This window comes from Medicago sativa, chromosome 3, assembly GCF_051527215.1.
Source record: "Medicago sativa cultivar Bolivia chromosome 3, Bolivia_mono, whole genome shotgun sequence".
Taxonomy (NCBI): domain Eukaryota; kingdom Viridiplantae; phylum Streptophyta; class Magnoliopsida; order Fabales; family Fabaceae; genus Medicago; species Medicago sativa.
The window spans coordinates 79,735,631-79,757,148 of NC_140751.1; the positions used below are offsets into that span (position 1 = coordinate 79,735,631).

General features: G+C 33.2%; 2 protein-coding genes across 5 annotated transcripts; one reads left to right on the forward strand and one right to left on the reverse strand.

Moving 5' to 3' along the window:
* The first annotated feature begins 12,768 nt into the window (after nucleotides 1-12,768).
* LOC146940643 (Leucine-rich repeat (LRR) family protein) lies at nucleotides 12,769-14,689 on the forward strand. The gene has a single exon (XM_085754355.1). The coding sequence runs from the start codon at nucleotides 13,275-13,277 to the stop codon at nucleotides 14,517-14,519; it is 1,245 nt and encodes a 414-aa protein (XP_085610481.1). The 5' UTR covers nucleotides 12,769-13,274; the 3' UTR covers nucleotides 14,520-14,689.
* On the reverse strand, nucleotides 14,679-17,931 carry LOC146940644 (receptor-like protein EIX2). 4 transcript variants are annotated; one of them, XM_085754353.1, is made up of 3 exons: nucleotides 15,719-17,931; nucleotides 15,200-15,646; nucleotides 14,679-14,915 (listed from the first exon to the last, which is right to left on the reverse strand). In XM_085754353.1, exons 1-2 carry the CDS (start codon nucleotides 17,796-17,798, stop codon nucleotides 15,201-15,203), a joined length of 2,526 nt encoding a protein of 841 aa, XP_085610479.1. In that variant the 5' UTR covers nucleotides 17,799-17,931; the 3' UTR covers nucleotides 14,679-14,915; nucleotide 15,200. The 4 variants fall into 4 exon arrangements, with proteins under 4 accessions (XP_085610479.1, XP_085610480.1, XP_085610476.1 ...); XM_085754354.1 differs by having other exon boundaries at nucleotides 15,196-15,646; XM_085754350.1 differs by having other exon boundaries at nucleotides 15,200-17,931.
* Nucleotides 17,932-21,518: the final 3,587 nt, after the last annotated feature.

Sequence of the window (21,518 nt, forward strand, 5' to 3'; positions counted from 1 at the left end):
TGGGTCTCCCTTATTATAGGTTTTGCTCTTAAGTGTTGAGGGTTTTGGTTTTTGTCCCCCCTCTTTTTGTATCTTTTTTCCTTTTTATATATATATATATATATTTTCGGGGCTTGCTTCTTTGGCAAGTTTCCTTTGGTTTAAAAAAAAAATATTAATGAGTTTTTTTAAAAAATATATATATATATATATATATATATATATATATATGTATGGTTTAACCTTTCTACTATTATAATAAAAGAAAATTTTACTATATATCTCCAGCAATTATACTCATACTTCTATAAATATTTGATGTCCTCATAAATTAGAGACTCAGCTTCACATAACTTCTTGCTCTTGCTCAAAGATGGGTATGTTGTTTTAGTATTGTGAATTAGAGATAAAACTTGTCTTTAATGATTTTGTTTGGAAAGCATATCTGCTAGTTTTCGCCGATTTTCCCTAATTTGCGCCAGACGTACGTGCATGTTTTTTAATATTCTTGCTAATTACACATATCGCCAAAACTATTTCCTTAAAAATAGGAGAAAGTTATTTATACAGTTGTGGTAATTTTTCAGTCTAAAACAGTAGCAACAGTACATTATAGAGTACTATACCTAAATTTCCCCCTCATAAAAAATTGGTCTATATTAGTGTGCAAAGCGTACACAAAGGAAGATATTAGGTTCATGTGTTGTCTTACAATGAAGAAATTGTTTATTCAAAACACTATGCATTCAATTTGAATTTTCAAAAAATGGGATATATAAATTTCACAAAACTTCTGTTTTAATTGTTAAATATTACTGTCCCCGTGAGCTTAGCTCGGTTGGTAAGGACAATGCATAATATATGCAAGGTCCGGGGTTCGAATCCCGGCCATCACTAAAAAAAATTGTATATTGCTCTTAAGATATTCATTATTATTTTTCTAAATTAAATTCATATATAATATGTCATGTAAATATGTCTACCTATATATTGTAAACACATTTGACGTGGAATTGAACCCATAATATGTCATGTAAATATGTCTCCCTATATATTGTAAACACATTTGACGTGGAATTGAACCCACGAATTCACACTTTAAATTAGAGGTATCTACATCCAAACAAATCCAAAATAAAACCACAAATCAATTAAAAAAACAAAAAACGGTGCAAAACCAAATTTTATTGGATGTCTTAGGATGTACTTTTGTAACAACCGTTTTGATCAGATTGAATGTTGAACTCATTTTGAAAAACTGACCACATACATAAATATTCGGCCATCACTAAAAAAAATGTATATTGCTCTTAAGATATTCATTATTATTTTTCTAAATTAAATATTCATTATTATTTTTCTAAATTAAATTCATATATAATATGTCATGTAAATATGTCTACCTATATATTGTAAACACATTTGACGTGGAATTGAACCCACGAATTCACACTTTAAATTAGAGGTATCTATAAATTAAATTCATATATAATATGTCATGTAAATATGTCTCCCTATATATTGTAAACACATTTGACGTGGAATTGAACCCACGAATTCACACTTTAAATTAGAGGTATCTACATCCAAACAAATCCAAAATAAAACCACAAATCAATTAAAAAAACAAAAAACGGTGCAAAACCAAATTTTATTGGATGTCTTAGGATGTACTTTTGTAACAACCGTTTTGATCAGATTGAATGTTGAACTCATTTTGAAAAACTGACCACATACATAAATATTAATACTTATTTATTTTTAATTAGTATAATATATTGCATTAATCTATTATTTGTAGATGTGTGTTTGGTTTGCAAAACAGTACAAGACAGAACAGCACAACATAAGGCAGAACAGCACAAGACAAATTTTTATGGCATTGAATAATTTTTTGTTTTATATGATTTTTGGGGGACGAAATGCTATTTTGGATTTTTAGACAACTTGTACGTGGGACAAAAAGTTGTGTTGTGGTTTAGTGAAGGACAAAAATATGAGTTTTTGTCCTGTCCCTTGCATCCAGTTTGTCCTGTACCTGAAACAGTTTTACAAATCAAACACTGGACAACTGAAGTTGTTTTGTCATGTCCTTCATTTTCTAGCAAATCAAACGCACCCTTAATAATACTTATGAGTGAAATTTAATCTGTTTGCTTTTATTATTTCATAGGGTTAATAGTGTTTTACCCCATGTAGTATAAGTCATTTCCGGTTATCCCATGCAATTTTTTTTTAGATTCCATCCTTGTAATTTGAAGATTTTTGGTTTGAGATCTTCGTGATTACAGGGGGGGGGGGTACGTACCATAAATTTTACAATTGATGCCATGAAGGTCCAAAACCAAATAATATTCAAATTACAAGGACAAAATCTAAAAAATAAATAAATAAATACAGGGGTAACCCGGAAATGACTTATATTACAGGGGGTAAAACACTATTAACCCTATTTCATATCTTTCAAACATAATCGATTATTATCATTCATGATTGTTAACTTTTAATATATTATATGTTATATTTTGCATCAAACCTATTATTTTAACCGTATCTTTATAGCATTAATAGATTTTTCACAAAACTGTAATTTAAATATCCAAAAACCAATCCAAACTAAATAGCACTAAATTGAAACGAATCTGGTCTTTTTTTTTTTTAAATCATCTAAATCGAACAATGAGTATTTTAATTTTTTGATTGAATGATTTTTTGTTGGATCATACTAACTATATTGGTTTTCTTAACTAGTGTCCCAAGACATTAGGCATGACAACAAAACTCATATCCGTGGTTACCCGCCCCAACCAAACCCAATTTGACGGGTTTTCCCATTTTGACTAGGTTTGAGTATGGATTTGGATTTTTCCCAAGTTCGAAACATGGGTATGGGACGGGTAACGGGTATATAGGTACCCACCCCAAGCCCATACCCAAATCTGTCTCGAATGCAGAAAATTACTTTATGTTGATATGGATGCCATGTTATTTTGTTTGATAATTTTCGTGTTATAAAAACTATCATTAAAGGAGCAACTAAATCAATCAGTCTAACAAATGTTAAAGTGAACATATTGTTGGATAATGCATTACAACATTTCTCTAGGGGTTGCAAAAAAACTTCTATTTTTTATTAAAAAAAATTATTCAATGCGGGGACGGAGATGAGGCAGGGATACCCGAACCCGTTGGGGGATGAAGTTCAATTTCTCATCCCGTGTTGGACATGGCTAAAATAACGGATAAGTATATGAGAATTGAGTATGGAGATGAGGAATATAAAACTGGTCTCCACTCCGTCTCATTGTCATGCATACAAGACACTAACATTTCCCTTTTTTGTTTCATAACTGATTCAAACCTTAACGTGAACACATCTACTTCAAATCACTTAGTGTGTACGACGAACAAATGAAATTCATATATAATATGATTTCTCAAAGCATAAATCTCTATTTTGCATTCGTGTGCATATAAATTAATTCTTAATGTCTAACTATTATTTTTAGGGAAATGTTAACTTGTGCCCTTAAGGCACAAGTTTAGAAGGCAAATGTAGAAATAATATATTGGAATGCGTGCATTTAATTTAATCTTTAATGTTTTAATGAAATGAATGCACTAAGTTTAAGGAAATATTTCTTTTTTTGGATTTCTTAACATATGCCCTAAGGGCACAAGTTAACACTACCCGTATTTTTATTAAAGTCTAACTACTTTTTTTTTCCTAAACAATGTCTCTAACTATTTTAAAAATTAATAATTTCTCTTTCAGTATTTGACCCTTTCCTTGATCAAAAAGAATTTGACCCTTTCCTTGATAAAAAAAAAAAAAAAATTGACCCTTCACAGACTATTGTTTATGAGCAATGCTATATCTCTAGAAAAATAACATCAAGAATTCTTCAAGAATAAAGAATAGCCAATCACAATGCACTATTTGCCACAATTCAAGGAGGTGTGGCTGAAAAATAGGAAGTGGACAAATTAATCATCCAATTAAAATTTGCCAACTGTGTCTTGAAAAATTCTTGAAGCTATTTTTCTTGAGAAGTAGCATTTTCCATTGTTTATAATGCGTATGGAATAATTGACATGACACATTAACTAAGCGTACTTACTCCACTACTGCAATATTAAAATTACTAAAATTACAGTCTGAAAAAAAATTAATCATGTACCAATTTCGACCACTAAATTTAATGATGAAATTGATCTATACATATATATGAAAAAATATTTGTTGAAAGAGAACAGTCATTTAATTGAATCTTCATACTTTAAAGCTTTCGACTATGAGATACTTTTGGCAACCGGATAATTTGATCCCATAGATTTCATGCTGACTTTAGGTGTTTTTAACATTAATTTTCAAGAAAAGTTGTGCAAGTTACGAAATTGAGTGTCACGTCAATAAATGATGTTCGTTTGATGTAAATTTTGGAGAAAATCGGGGAGGAAGGCTACCAAATAAAAGAATAGATGAAAACATAAGGGTATGTTTATTTCAAGGCAAGAAATTACATTCTTTGGAATGACATTCCTATGAATAATATTCCAAGGAATAACATTCCTACCCATGTGTTTGGTGAAAATTTAGATTTCCTTGGATGTTTTAGAAATTAATTAATAATAAAGATGGAAATAAATGTTAGTGGTAGTGAGAATTTATAGTAAGTTGAGTTTTATTCACATGGGAATGTTAAATTCCTATCCTTTAAACATGGGAATAACAATAGAAGAAATCACGTGTAAATAACATTCCTGAGAACAAATTTTCAAAACTTGAAACAAACATTGGTATGTTACATTTCCAATCTCACATTCCCAGGAATCATATTACAACCCTTGAAACAAACACGCCCTAAGATGCTGAAATCGCTCGAGGAAAGAATGGAAGGTCATGAAATCGCACAATAGTGATAATTAAAGGTCAAATATGCAATTAAACCTATAATTTTGCTCGCTAAATTTATATAATTGAGGGCCCGTTTGTTACGGATTAAAATAAAAGTGATTTTGATATAAAATAATTTAGAGATTATATTTTAGAGATTATATGAAAAATCAGAATCTAATTTGCGTTTGTTTACTGTAATAAAAATATCTTTTTTTAAACAAATAATTTAGTTTGTTTGGATACAACTATATAAAAGGGATTTTTTGTTACAAAATTAGTTCAATCTTTTAAATTATATTTTCTCTCTCCTCTAAAAAAAATCTATTTTATTTTAAGCTGCTCCTAACAGCTTCTCATTTGAAGCTGTTTTTAGATTATTTTTAGATTCTGATTTTTTTTTAAAATCTGTAACAAACGGATACAATACTCTTAAAAGTGATTATTTTTTAAAATAAGTGATTTTTTTCTTAAAAAGGCTATAACAAACGGGCTCTGAATATATTTTTAAGAAAATAATACTACAGAATAAGTGTAAGTGTTGCCTTCTTTCAAAAAAAAAAAAGTGTAAGTGTTGCCTAATTAATGAAGAATTTTGTATCAAAATAAAAAGTAATTGATTAAGGATTTGATCTTTTGAACTACACATTGATAACATCCTTGATAGTTAGATTTGGAAACATGCTCCAGAAACTCAAACTACTTAGTTAAATGAGTCGATCATACTTTGACTCAAGAAGGACTGGTCCATGCACCTTTTACATAGATTATTTAAAACAATGCAATGCCTCTTAAAGTGTTGTTTTTTGCATGGAGAGTCTTCAATAAGAGGATTTCGATAAAAGGCAATTTTGGTCTTTTGGTTACGTATATGTTGTCCAATGTTTGACAAAACATATTCAAACAATATAAAACATTGTAAGCTTGCTCAATAGAAGCCTTTGCAAAAAGATTATCATCAACAAAAAGCAAATGAGAGATTTAAGGGCCATACATGCCTGCTCTCATAGGTTACCAGTAACATGCACCCATCTGATCTGCAATGATATGAGAAAGTTTCTCCATGCATATGACAAAAAAAATAAGGGGATAGAGGGTCGCCATGCCTAATACCTCTCATGGGAACGAAAGTGTCGGTATTCTCTCTGTTTGACAATATTTTATGTGAGAGAGAGAGAGAGAGAGAGAGAGAGAGAAGAAATACAATGATGAATACCTGAATGAGCTTAGAAGGGAATGCACCTCTTTAAGCATTTTTCCACAAAATTCTAGTTTAGACAGTCATAGGCTTTTTTCAGATCAATTTTAATAGACATAAACATCTTATTAACTTTCATTCTAGACATAGAGTGTACCATCTCCCGACTACAATGATGTTATGATGGATACTTCTTCTAGCAATAAAAATAAACTGATATAGATAAACTATCTCATCAAGTAAAAGTTTAATTCAATTAACATAAACTTTAGAAACAACTTTATAAATTGTAAATAACATTACATAAAGCTTTGAGTCTAAATTGAGAAAAAAAACATTCAGGTTTCTTAACTTTAGGTTTAGGTATTATACACTTAATTCTTCTCATCGGACATCATTACAAAAAGAAAAAACGCTAGTAATACTATCTTTTATTATGTTCACACATGTGTCTCAAGCATATGGATAATATAATGTGTAAGGAATTCTGCTCTTTACCCAAATGGTTTTACTCATTCCCAAAGTAAATGTCCAAAATACCCCTACGCATGTTAACTCACGCAGCATAAGTTAACTCACGCTAGTATTAAATTTGCGTGAGTTAACTCACGCTGCGTGACTTAAGTCACGCAAAAAAAAAACACACTAAAACCCAGCGTGAGTTAACTCACGCTGGTTTTGTTTCATCCATAAACAAAAAGAGAAGAGAAGAGGAGGGTAGATAAGTATCATGCATTTACAAAAACAAATCCACCATTTAATATACTAAGTGATTCTCAATTGATATGCTTCTCCTCTTGATTTTTATTTAATATAGCAGTGCATGATTGCATGGCATGGCATCGTGGCAAACTACTACCAAGTCTTTGGAATTTGATACTCCAACTACTACCAAGTCACCAGCACAGCACAACACAACAACATTCCAGTGTGTTGGCAAGTGGCAAACAAAATAAAGTCAGTCAAATTTAGAATCAGCCCTTATCACAAATGAATGAATGTGCACAAATATTATTTTAATTTTTTATTTGGTTAGTGATGAGAGAAAGATAGTGAATGAGTGGGGTTAGAGTTAGCCCTCATCACAAATGAATGCATGTGCACAAATTTTGTTTTAATTGGAATATGGATGAAACAAAACCAGCGTGAGCTAACCCACGCTGGGTTTTAGTGTGTTTTTTTTTTGTGTGACTTAAGTCACGTAGCGTGAGTTAACTCATGCAACGTGTGTTAACTCACGTTTTCATTTACACTAACGTGAGTTAACATGCGTAGGAGTATTTTGGACATTTACTTTGGGAATGAGCAAAACCATTTGGGTAAAGAGCAGAATTTATGTGTAAGCTACGGGGAAATGACTCAAGCATGTGTCTCAAGCATGGAATATAGTGTCACTGCGTCAGTAGCAAATAAAAAGATTATAAAGAACAAGAAACGATCTAGACATCATACTATCTTTTATGTTCGCGCGGTTGGCTCTGATTAATCTAACAAGTATGGGATACTTGACCATGATGCAATAATGTTTCTTTAAACACCGACGTAGTAGTAGTAATGATAATTTAAAATAATGTTTATTTTTAAAAAAGGTAGTAATAATATTTTTTTTATATATATAACAATGAGGGCCTAAGATAAAAAAGAGAGAGATTACAACGAGATTATACATGACTAGAATTCCCTATCAAATCAAAAAACAATAAAAAAACTAATATTGTTAGGACAAACATCAAAGAAACAGGTCTTCCAATCCATCAAACAAGCATAGTTAGCTAAAGCATATACGTATTGGTTTGCTTCACGGTAAGAATAGGGATGTCAATGGGTACCCATGGATACGGATGGTATGATACCCATCCCCGCCCGTTGGATAAATATGATACCTGTGCTCAGGGCCGTTCCTAGAGTTTTACAATCCTTAGGCATAATATGATAAAAGGGCACCTTACATAATACATCATAATCTTTTTTAGCTCATTGTCGTGATTTTATCGCGTCTTCTTTTCGTTTTTTCCCGCTTTTTACTACCAAAAAATAACAAAAAAACAAAGAAAGATGAGTGGGCTACATGAACCTAAATTCGTCTCACATGATTTAGCATAATGATATAATTTAATTTTTTGGAACATTTGAAAGACAACATTAAGATTAAATTCTCTAGTAGGCTTATTTTCAACTAAAATATAATTTGTTTTGTTATAAAATTCCCAATTTATTGGATAATAAATATGACCAATATATTTAATATTAGTGAGGCACATTATTAGAAACAAAGGGCCCAAAAAAAATCACAAATTTATTCGATAATAATTTTGTTGGCACATTATTAAGAAAAACTAAAAAATTTATAGGGAGGGTGTATATAGAAATCTTTGTATATTAGGGGGTATATATAGCAAATTGAGACAAAAGGGCCATAAACATTAACAAGCTTCAGCACAGCCTTTCAACATGCTTGGGCCTTTCAGTAAACTTTACTATATACACCCCCCAAAAACCAAATATTTCTATATACACCCCCTATCGTAAAAAAAATTTAGGGCCCCCTACCGGCAAGGGCCCTAGGCCGTCGCCCGTCGCACGCCCGGCCTATGCTTAGTGCCTGCCCTTCTCGTGCCTGCCTTATACCCGCGTGGGTACCCACTATGCGGGTACGCGCGGGTATTGAGGTATCCATGGATACCCATAGATTTTTGAATTTTTTTTTTTTTACAAATAATAACTTTTTTTAACTACCAAAAAACTTCAATTTTTACACATCCATACATCATTCATTTAAAATTTCATAAATAATCCATATAAAATTCATCATTCTTACATAATCCATAGGATATGTTTTATGATGTGAATAATGAAGTGGAAATGGTGAACTTAATAAGATGAATTAAAAAAATTAAAATTAAAAATAGGTTATTAATGAGGAATCTTAGGTGGACGGTAAATTTTCTTCAATAAGGTAACAACTTTAAGTAATAAGATAAAATATATAAGGATATTTTAGTAATTTACTTAATTTATTATCGGGTATGTGTACTCGTGGGTATGGGTACAATCAAATTCCATATAATAATGGGTCGTCAAATATCCGTTTATTATACCTGTGGATACCCGTTTAGCTATCCGCCCCGTGCCCGTGACGGTTTTACCCACGGGTACCCGTGGACATGGGTATTTTTGCCACCCTTAGGTAAGAGTGGTGAGCAACAACTTCTCAATCAAGTGCAAGGAAACGATGAATCTTCTCAACTAGCGACTTCCCTCTTCAGCTACCATACCCATGTGAAGTGATAACTTTCACAACAATTAAGGAGTCAACAAGCAACTCAATAAATCGAAATTGCAACCTTCTAGCATACATGAGTCCTTCAAATAATAATGAGTTGTTGCCTAGAAACAATTTGCTAGTTTGCAGAGCTTCAGTACAATGTAAAATGAGTCGATATTGTGAAAAATAAGTAAGAATTGACATAGTGAAAATAAGCAAGATTCTACATTGTTTTGATTAAGTTTTTTTTATGTTATAAATAAGCGTTACTGCGTTAGTATTTAAGACCATCTTTAAACGAGGAGTCTTGTTTTTTTTTTTTTACTTTTTTCCTTTTTAAATCAATGAGGAATCTTAGAGCATCTCCAATAAATAACTCTGAAAATGAGTTTTTAAGTGAGATTTACGTGTACATCACACATTTGTAATTTTTAAATATCAATTTCTAAAAAGCATCAAACCCTTCCAATGCAACGCTTCTACAAATTTATTAATTGAATCTTATCAATTACTATCCGTCATTACATTTCAACAATAATTATAACTTGTTTTAACAAAAAGTTATTTGTGGGACTCACACATTGAAGGAGAGAGAGTATGCTTGTACGAGCATTTTCTCTCACTTAATTCCTATAGCACATGCTTTGTGATCATTCTTCAATGCTGGTAGCTATTAAACATCACTCGCTAATTGGCAAAGAAGCTTCTATCGGAGATGCTCTTATTTTAATAAGACTTAGAAATAAATTTGGTAAAAAAATAAATAATACTTAGCATCACTTTTTGTGAATCTTACACGTTTTTAATATTAAAATGTAATTATATAGGGTCAACCTAAAGTAAGGCCATCAAGGCTATCTATCACCTTAGGCCTCCCAAAAATATATTAAAATTTTACTTGATAAAAAGACCTTTCTTTTGTTGAAGTAAAAAGGTCTACATTATACTTTTTCAAAACTAAATTTAATTCAATTTTTTCTAAAATTATATTCAATAAATTAAGATTAAATCAATTGATTTTATTATCTATTAGAAAATAAAAATAAATAAAATCAAATACATTGATTTGATAAATAACTTTATATCAAAAAATAATGTAAAAAAATATTAAGACAAAAAATAAAATTGAGGACTTAAGAAAGGCCTCATCTTTAAATCTGTCTTGGACATCATAATGTGTTGGGGTAGCCCTGGTGATATGTAGTTATTAATAAAAGATATAGAATTTTGATAAAACAAAACAAAAATAATATATAATTATTAGTGAAATTCGTTATGATTTACTCGGTTGAAGTGATTGGATGATTATTAGTGTTATATATATATATATACACACACACACACACACACACACAAATGAATCGTGTATACATATAATTCCTATTTAAATCTTTAAAAAAGAACTTCTCCATTGAGGAGGATGCTCTATGATTCACTTTAGATCTCGAAATGCAGACACACTTACAAGTACATCAATGAGAATATAACAACAACAATCAAGCTTTTTTCCACTAACCGGAGTTGGTTACATGGATTATATTACATGTTCGGTCCAAATTGACCTACGTCTTTGGGAGAGATCAACTCTTCCATCCACTATCGATGCGTCTATTATAAAGAGATAGAATGGATACAAAAAATTAACCTTCAACAATAAACCTTAATTTTTTTCCTCAAAAAAATAAAATAAAAAATAAACCTTAATTTCTATCATTTTTCCAATCTCTTCTCTTAAACAAGAGACTAAATTTTTTTTAACTCTTCAAGATGTTTAATATGTTTCCCAAAGCAAGATCTAATGCAAAGCACTCCATTCTCAGTCAAGGACTTCCTAATAATCGCCTATTTAAATCAATTGTAGAATTGCCTATTTTCTGATAGCTGATGTGCTTAAGAGGGACATATGTTATATCAAATTCTATTTAACGTGTCACTGAAACATTGAAAGTAGCTTATATTTCATATCATTGTAGTTGTACTGAACCTCATGTATAAGTAGTATGCATACAAATTTTACTCAACGATGTGTGGGGGTACCTCAAAGACTCCTGCATAGAGAAGAATCTCGAGAGATGCGTAGCATTAGCGTCAAGCAACAACTAACTTGATGTCTTTGAACTTCTCACGTCAAAGGACCACAAGAACTTCATTTTACGGACCATATATATATATATTGCACATGTTTTCGGCTTTTGGGCCTACGGCTTATTCTCATCTCATGCGCCAGTAAAGTGCACACAGAAAAGGAAATTGTTCTTCTCTTTTTTGTTCTTGCCACCGATCTTAAAAGAGTCTATGTGAGTTAACTCATACCGAGCATAGTTAAGGAAATGGACAATTTTGAAAGGGAGAAGAACAATTTCCCACATAACAAAAGTTCACCGGTCCTATATCCATATTCCATCTTTTTTTATGTCATTGTTTCGTTCATTTTCTCATCTAAGACAATCCTTAACACATATTCTAAACTCACTCTATTTTATTGGTTGAATTCATTTAGGTTTCTGCAAATTATGTAGGTCCATACAAATTTTAACCAATAAAAAAAGTGTATTAGAAAGTATATTGCTAATGATCTTGAGCTTCTTTTTTTCTTTTTGTTACCATCACTGAGGAATAGAACATGCTGCAAAACCTCCTTATTTTAGGATTAGTTTTCAAAGAAAAATTAAATCCAACGGGTCAGTTTGACTCATTCAATTTATCAAAATGTTTAATTGTTACTCCAATGTGACCCATCTATTTAAAACCTTGAGTGGAACCAGTTATGATTTCACTGTCTTTAGATCCTACCTCCAGGTTCCAATGCATTTAATACAAAAACGTTGAACCATCCATAGGAAGAGTTGGTGTAACGATCGATTGGGAGTAATCGTAGAAAAATCTAACCCGAAGTTGAGTCTCATCATCTGTACGTACCGCCTAACTTGGACACAATTTCTCAATTCTCTCTCTTTTGCGGTTGGAATTCGTCTACAGTACTTACATTGTTGATATAATTTTTTAATCTAAGTTCCTATGAAGCACAGACACTCTTTAAATTAGGTGTATTTCGTTGTCGTTGCGGCGTCAGTGTCCAACACTAGCAGGACATAACATCTACAATTACACCGAATTATGTCATTTTCTCAAGTTATTATTCATGTCTGCGTGTATATATGTTCGTGTCCGGTATACGTGTCAGCGTCCATACTTTATAGAATCTAACACAACATTTACCATGAGACACTATGCTAATTTGATTGCACCGTTGTAAATGGATTAAATTGTACGATTTATTCGTACAAATGATCAACATTACTTAAATCAGGTTTTCTCTTTTAGTGAACAAAGTAATTGAAGTTGCCCTACAAGATCTGAAACCATGTTGTCCATGTAGTAACTAAAAGGATGTAAACCTGTAGCTAGCATTTGTATTGTTCATTAATGCAAATCCATCATGTTAAATTTCTCTGCAAAAATCTCGAGAATGGGACCCACCATCCTCACGCTACTCTGTCAGTCACAATGCATGAGCAATGAGCTCCCTTGCAATTGCTTTCATTCATTTCATAACCGACACACACCATCAATAAACCCTTCATTTCTTCTCTTAATTAAGTGAGTTGAACTCTGAGAACTGAGATCACAAGAGTCAATGCAGGTGTTAAGACTCAACCAGTGTTAACTATTCATTCATTAAGGAGATTAATTAAACCTAATATCTCCGATTTTATAGATGAGTTAACTTTTTATTAACACAGCTAATTATATCACCGGAAACTTTTCAATTTTGTGTCCCCTCATTCAACAAATAATACTACAAAAGTCCAAAAACCAACCAAACCAAAACTAATCCCAAAACATCTGTACTGTCATTTTTCCAAAAAGATCTGCACCTTATTCACCAAAAGTTTTCTCATCACTTCTACTTCCAAACACACTCACTTACACGAATGGCAACCCTTGTGGTCGTTCTTCTTCTTCTTCTTTTACAAGTTCTACTTTTCACACCCCCTTATGCTCATTCTCAAAAAATGAACCCCATAGATCTCAAAGCTCTTCTTTCCATAAAAAACACTCTCACTTCAATCTCACCCACAAACTCCTTCTTCTCCACATGGAACCTCACCTCCCCAAATCCCTGCACAACCTTCTCCGGCATCACCTGCACCTTCAACCGAGTCACCATTCTCTCACTGGGCACTGACAGACACCCCCTCGCCGGCTCACTCCCCCCCTCCATCTCCTCCCTCACCGAGTTAACCCAGCTCATCCTCTCCCCCGGAATCGTCACTGGTTCCATCCCGCCTGAACTCGCTCAACTCACCAACCTCCGTGTCATCTCCCTCCCCAACAACCGCTTCACCGGCACCATTCCCGCCACATTCTCGTCACTCACAAATCTCCACACACTCGATCTCAGTAACAACCAACTCGCCGGAACAATCCCACCGTCTCTCACCGAGTTACCACAACTCAGAATCCTAATCCTCGCTTCGAACTCCCTCACCGGAACGTTACCGGAAAACGTTTTTTCACCGCTACTTCATTTGGATTTGAAAAACAACGAACTAACAGGAACGTTACCAACGTCATTTCCGTTATCTCTTCGTTATCTTTCGTTATCACAGAATCAAATGTGGGGTCCGCTTACCAACGGAACATTAGAGTCGCTTTCAGATTTAGAGTTTCTTGACCTGAGCATGAATAAATTTACTGGGCCTATTCCAGCCCAGCTCTTCTTCAGGCCCATGCTTTCATCACTCTTCTTACAACGAAACAGTCTTTCTGGTGGGCTTCCGTCAAAGCCCAAAGATGGAGAACCGTTGATTGGATCAAACGGTCAAGGTACGATAGTTGATCTAAGTCATAACTTAATCAGCGGAGAGTTATCAACGGTGTTTGATGGAGTTGAGAGTTTATTTTTAAATAATAACCGTTTGATGGGAAAAGTTCCTGATGAGTATGTTAAGAGCGTGTGTAGTGGTAGCACTCGAACGTTGTATCTTCAGCATAACTACTTCACGGGGATACCGTTGGATGAAGGAACCGTGCTGCCTGATACGGTGTCACTGTGTTTATCATATAACTGCATGGAGCCGCCGGCGAAGCTAATGACTTGTCCGACGAATGCCGGCGAAGAATTGTCGAGGCCGGCGGCACAGTGTTCTGTGTTTAACAATGATGATAGTGGTTAACTAGATTGGACTGGGGGTATTATTATGAAGGTTTGAGTATAGTTCAATTTTTTATTTTTAGTTTTGATAATGTAAGGTGTATTTTAATTAGTACAGAGAAACGTTATGTGATGAAATGTATGAAGTAATATTGTGATGAGATGAAATGAAACACTTCAGTTATGTGTTAATCTTGCTACTGTCGCATAACATTTTTAGACTTTGGTGTTAAAATACATATATCATCATCATAATCATATTGATTACATAATATAGCAATAGATAACGTAAATAAATGCCGCAACCACTTGAGGAAGGTCCTATTCAATCTGCTTCTTCTATTTTGATTCCGGTCTACCCCAAGTTTTAGTGCCATTAAACTTTCTTCTATTTTTCCAGCTGCATTCTGTCTTGGACCTGACAATCACAAAAGTCGTTATGTGTTAGCTCTACAAATTTAGCAGACGTTCTTTCTATTCATGTAAACAGTGTTTTAAATGCATATTTGAATCTGCGATGAAGTTGACAGAATAACAGTGTGGCTTTTACAAAATTACGGTGCCTCGTTGTAATTTTGTCAAACCCACGGCCGTGGTACCAATCATACAAAAAACTTCACTGAACAAAAAAACTTAAATGTGATAAAGAAAATAAGGTTTTAATAAAAGTATTGACAAAGAAAGAGCTCAACTTTCACTTACGTCAATTGGAAAATCCCAAAACCACAAACACGTGATTAAGGAACCGAGAATAAGTGTGCCTCCAAGCCCTGTTGAGGAATAGAGAACCACAAATACACCAGAAACCCACTGCAAATCCAACACCCAACCCAAAGTAGAGTGACTGTGAAAAAGAATTCTCATCATCATCAATATCATTGCGTCCTCCTCCATCTAGGTATGACTCATGATCACATATTGGTAGAGGAGCTCCACAAAGTCCAGGATTCCCAACATAGCAGGAAGCATCAAAACTTTGAAGTTGAGTCCCAACCGGGATTTGTCCAACTAGGTAATTGTTCGACAGATTCAAGAAACTCAAGAAGGACAAAGTTGACGTGGTAACAGGAATTTCTCCAACAAGTTTATTGTCGGATAGATCAAGAGATTCCAAGTTTTTCATGTCTCCGATGTCTCTTGATATCTTTCCTGTGAAATGATTTCGAGTCAAGTTCAATGACTGGAGTTGAACTAGATTGAAAACTTGTGCGGGGATTTCACCTGATAAGTTGTTAGCTGAAAGGTCAAGAGTTCTCAACAGTCCATTGTCATAATACTCTAAGTCTTGCCCTTTTGTATACAATTCGAAATGGAATGGATAATGACTCGTTTTCTTTGCTCCTCCCATGCCAGTGATGTTACTTATGCATTTGGGAATAGACCCTGAAAGTTTATTGTGGGAAAGATCCAATTGTATCAGTGATGAGATATTGCACAGCTGTGTTGGAATGTTACCTTCAAACTGGTTTGATCTCAATATCATCACTTCCATACTATGTGGCATCTTCACTGGTATGGTTCCAGAGAAATTGTTTTCTCCAATATGAATGAATTGCAAATTTGTTATGTTTGATAGGTCCAATGAAAAATTACCAGACAAGCTGTTGTTATGCAAATCCAATGCTATGAGATCGATAAACGAGTCCATCGATGGAGGAACTTCACCAGTTAGCATATTATTCTCCATGAAAAGGAAAGATAAGCCTTTCCAATACTCCCAACAATCAGGAATTTCTCCAGTTAAAAGATTGAATGAAATAGCCAAATAATCCAAACTATTTTCCCTACCTAATTTGTGGCAGAACATAGGGGAAATGGTTCCAAATAAAGAATTGTGTGACAAATCCAAATAGATGACATTTGCTGATATATGTGGGAGCCCTCCTCTGAAATTATTGTGGTCCATAAATAGAAGTTCTGAGTTTAGCGTGACATTAGATAAGTCTGCACTCATGTTGTTGTTTGACAAGTTAAGCTGTGTAATGTTAGTTACAAATCTCCAAAATATGTCTCCATCTATGGATGAAACTCTAGAGTTAGGAATCTCAAGATATTCTAGTGACCTTTGTGTATATATCCATGTTGGAAACTTAGGACCTAGAATTGTATTGCTTAAACTTATCCCGTTCAATTGAAATGGAGGAATCCATTTAGAATCCATATCAAATGAAATCGGTGCACTCAAGACCAATGTTTCTAAACTAGAGAGATTGGAAAAATGTTTTTCAGATAGAACACCTGACAAGGAATTTCCTCCAATGACCAAACTCTTCAAATTAAAGAGTTTTCCAATGCTGGTTGGAATATTCCCGGTCAGAAAATCGGAGCTAACACTTAAGTCAACCAAGGAAGAGAGTTTTCCAAGAGATGAAGGGATAGAACCGCGAAACATGTTCTCGGCTAGACCAAGATATTTTAAATTTTCATGTTGCCCTAACCAACCAGGAATAGATTCATTTAGTTCATTGTTACTCAACCTTAAAGATTCAAGTTTTCGAAGACTTAACAAACTCTTTGGTATTTGGCCTTTTAAAAAATTGAAGCTAAGGTCAATATGGGAGATATTCATATCGTTGCCGTGTTCAAACAACCAAGCAGGTAATTCGGAATCAAAATGGTTTGCTGAGAGGTCAAGAGTTGCAAGTGAATTAGTAAAACTCACATGCTTAACGGATGCAAAGATATCGGTCAAATTACAACTTGACAATCTCAGTTCTAACAATGATGCATGTAACATATCTATGGAATGAAGCCAGTTTGTTTGGTTTTGAAGGTTAATTTGACTGAGGTTTAGAGATTTGAGTGATGAAAATTTGGAAAGCCAATGAAGATTATCCAAGTGAAGATCATCATTAAAGGATAAGTCTAGGTACTGAATACTAGACAAATTATTAGTATTATTATTATGATCATGTGATTGGTTGAAACTACTTAGAGCTGTAAAACCATTCAAGCTTAAGTCTAAGTAGGTCAAAAATTCAATTTGAAACAAAGACTGCAAGTTGATTTCACCTTCCAAGTATTGTTGGTGTAGATCAAGTGTTGTAACTCTACCTGTGATGTTGTCACATTGAACTCCTTTCCATGAACAACAATTTTTTTCATTAATGGACCAAGAGGAAAGCATGCTGGAGGAATGATTCTCCACACCAAGTTTGAAGAGAAGCAATGCAGAACGATCCTTCTCATTGCAGTTACTACCAAGCTGCGTATTGCTACTATTGCACCTTTCAAATATTGTTGTAGACATCAATAATAGTAGTAGCGAAACAATGGGAATTTGTGAAGTGAAGCCTAACATGGTTGATATTAATTAGTTTGAAGCGTTACAAATTGGTGTGGGTGGTGGTGATGGGCTTTAAAGGGTTAAGTTTGTTGGTGGTGTTCACTATTACAACTCTATCTATTTCCTATTTCCACAACCATGTGGACGTGTTCAACTTAGGTAGTAGCACTAATTAAAAATAAGAAATATTCAACATTGGCTCGTGCGTTGATTCTTCTCCTATAAAAGATAGGTCAATTCATTGGGAGGGGATTGTCTCCTATGAAAGTTTCATCCAATGAAATCTCCTCCACTCATTTTTTTTTTTTTGCAATATGTAATTTAAATTATTTAAAAAAAATGAAGGGTAAGGATCAGCAGCCAATGAATTTCTCATGGGAGAGGATCAGTGCTTCAATTTATTCGGGTCGGAGAGATTGAGTGTATATTAACCATTAACTTTTAAAAATAAGAGGTTAATTTTTTGGTCCAAAATCACTCGGATCACCTTTTTCTATTTTTTTTGTTTAAAGAAGTGATTATTATGTATATATTTTTTTTTCGTTTTTGATTTCGTTGTTTTAATTAATGTGTATTTGATTTGTTTGTCGTTTTGGTGCGGCATTGGTTTACTTTTCCTTCTCTCTGCGGTGTTTGTTCAATTCAAAACGATATAGTATATATTAATTATGAATCAATGCAACTTCAATCAATGATTTTGACGTCTTCAATGCTGCAAATCTTGATAAATGGGTATTTCAAACAATTTAAGTTCTTCATAATTGTAGTTTTTCTATAATTGTAGATATTTTAATGTTGTAAACTAGTACTCCCTCCGGTCCTATTTACAAGAAAAAGTTGACTTTTTAGATACATTGAATAATGTATGTATCTAGTCAAGAACCTAAACCAAATACATAAATTATTTAATGTATCTAAAAAGTAAATTGTTTCTTGTAAATAGAACCGGAGGGAGTATTAAGTATTAACATGTATGTTGTGAGTTTTTCGCGTATTTATCTCATATTTTAATGTTGTTTGTTGTATTTTCTATTAAAAAAATTATTGCATGAATGCATTTTTTAGTAAAAAAAAAATTAAAAAATGAGTGGATACTGGCTAATACATACATAAAGGAGGAATGCTAACAACACTCAATTTTAAATATTATCTCTAATACTCACCCTCTTATTCTCACTCCTAATAAATGTCTTTTAAATTAAGGGTCTGCTTATTTTAACTTTTTTTTAAAAAAGAATTTTAATAGTGTACTCCCTCCGGTCCTTAATATAAGAAGAAAAACCAAAAAACATCAAAACCAATGTCAGCATTAATTGTTGTAACTTTTTAAACATTTTTACAAATATACCCTTATAGAATATTGTGAAACATTAAATACATCAACTAATATTAAAAAGACAAACATTAAATGAGGGGTAAAAAAAGTCTTTTAAGCAATAACTATCCTTAAAAGTTGTGACATTTGCTTATAAATAGGACCAAAACTTTTTTTGAAAATTTTCTTATATTAAGGACCGGAGAGAGTATCATTTTTTTTCTATAATTTTTTTAACAAAGAATTTTTAAAGAAAGCTTTAAATGAGAAAATGGTTTGAGTTTAACCAACTTGTCATAAAAAGTCCATTGAAGTATTTGATAATTTTCCAATGACTTTTTCGAACTTTGAAAGTTGCTTGACTGCTTTGATTCGCTGTGCAAGTGACATAATGTCGGTATAATCAAAGAGTTAATTTCTGGGTAAATAGGCAATTTTCCCTCCGAAATTGTAAGTTTCGTCAATTACCCCTGTAGTTAACGAAACATCAATTACCCCCCCTGAAATTGCATAACGTTAATCAATTTACCCCCTCCGTCAATTTTTATGTTAACTGTTTACGGTTATGATCAAATACCCCCCTGAACTTTTGCACTTATGTGCAAAATGCCCTCTCAACTTGAAAATTTATATATTTTTTTTTTATCATTGACTCAAAAGATATTAAAGGCAAACAATTAACAATTATTGATCATATAAATCTTTATGACTAAAAGTAAAAATTGGTAGAGATGTTATATTTGATAATATGAAGAATTGAAGCATTGAATCTTCCTTAAGGAAGAACTCTGGACTGATATTTGAACTTGATTCAAATATTAGAATTTACGTCGAATGAATCAGAGGTCAAAAGATAATATATGATGTGATATCAGGTTATCAGATAAATGAGACACTTTATTCGTTTTATTTAGCATTGTTTGCAAAAGTTGAACTTGTTACACTTGATGAAACATTAAAGAATTCAAAGTGGATATAAGCTATGAAAGAATAATTGCAATCAATTGAGAAGAATCACATTTGGGAGTTAGTACCATTACAACCAAACAACAAAGCTATAAATCTAAGATGGGCTTTCAAAGAATGAAAGGATGATTGATTACCGAGATGCATATTGTTTCTTTTTAGGCAAGGCACCAATTTTCTGGTGGTTTAAAAAAGAATCAGTAGTGGCTCTATCTACCTGTGAGTCAGAATACATTGTTGTTTGTTTCAATGAGTGCTTGTCAAGCTACTTGACTTGATTCCCTAATGCTGGAACTGAGAATCAAAGAAGAAGAAGTCGTGATATTGATGGTTAACAACAAATCTTCCATTAATTTAACCAAGCATCTTATAGAACATAGGAGAAACAAAGACATTGAAACAAGATTTCACTTTCTTAGAGATGAAGTAACTAAAGGAAAGCTGGTTTTGGAGCATTGCATGACAAAAGTTCAAGTTGGAGATGCCATGACAAACATTTGAAAACTAAGAAGCATGATGTGATTAGTGGAAACAAACATGAATTAAGGAAGAGTGTTAGAGGTTAGTTATGAAAGTTCGATGGAAAAGTAGTTATAAGAGATAACTTTTAAGTTTAGGGGGCATTTTGCACATAAGTGCAAAAGTTCAGTGGGGTATTTGATCATAACCGTAAACAGTTAACAGAAATATTGACAGAGGGGGTAAATTGATTAACGTTATGCAATTTCAGGGGGGTAATTGATGTTTCGTTAACTACAGAGGAGTAATTGACGAAACTTACAATTTCAGGGGGGGGGGGGGGGGTGGGAAATTGTCTATTTACTCGTTAATTTCTACACTTACTAGTCCCCCTAACTTAGAAGACACGTTTTATTATAGTTGGGCACCCCCCTCTAAAAATTTCTATGAAGTAAGAAGGCAGATCTTGTCCATGCAAAGTGAAAACATTGTCATTGAATTAACTCCTTATTCCACGTTGACTGCTTCAATTCCTTTGGAAGTTGGGTGAAATATTACATCATCTTGTCTTGTAGAAACATTTATGTTCAAGAGAATTTTTTTCCTCATCCTACTTTTTTTTAATCGGCAAATATTATTAACCAACAAGCCCGTACAAGAAGCATTAATAAGTTCGGATGGAAAAAAAAATACAAACAAGGGAAAATCGGTTGCCATATAAACACCGGCTCGAACAAAAACCCCTTAAAAATCACCCATAAACAAATGAAACAACCTGAATGAGTAATGACGCAAGCATATACCTATGACAAAACCACAGACATACCCCTGCGTCAACACCTAGACAACCAAACCTGTTAAAGAACAACCTCCACTCAAACAGCACTCCTGCCACCCCAAAACATAAGACTACACAGGACCCACACCACAAGGCAAAGCTGGACTGCCCCTCCAAAACAGCACCAGCTTTAGTTGATCATTTTACTCTAGTTTGA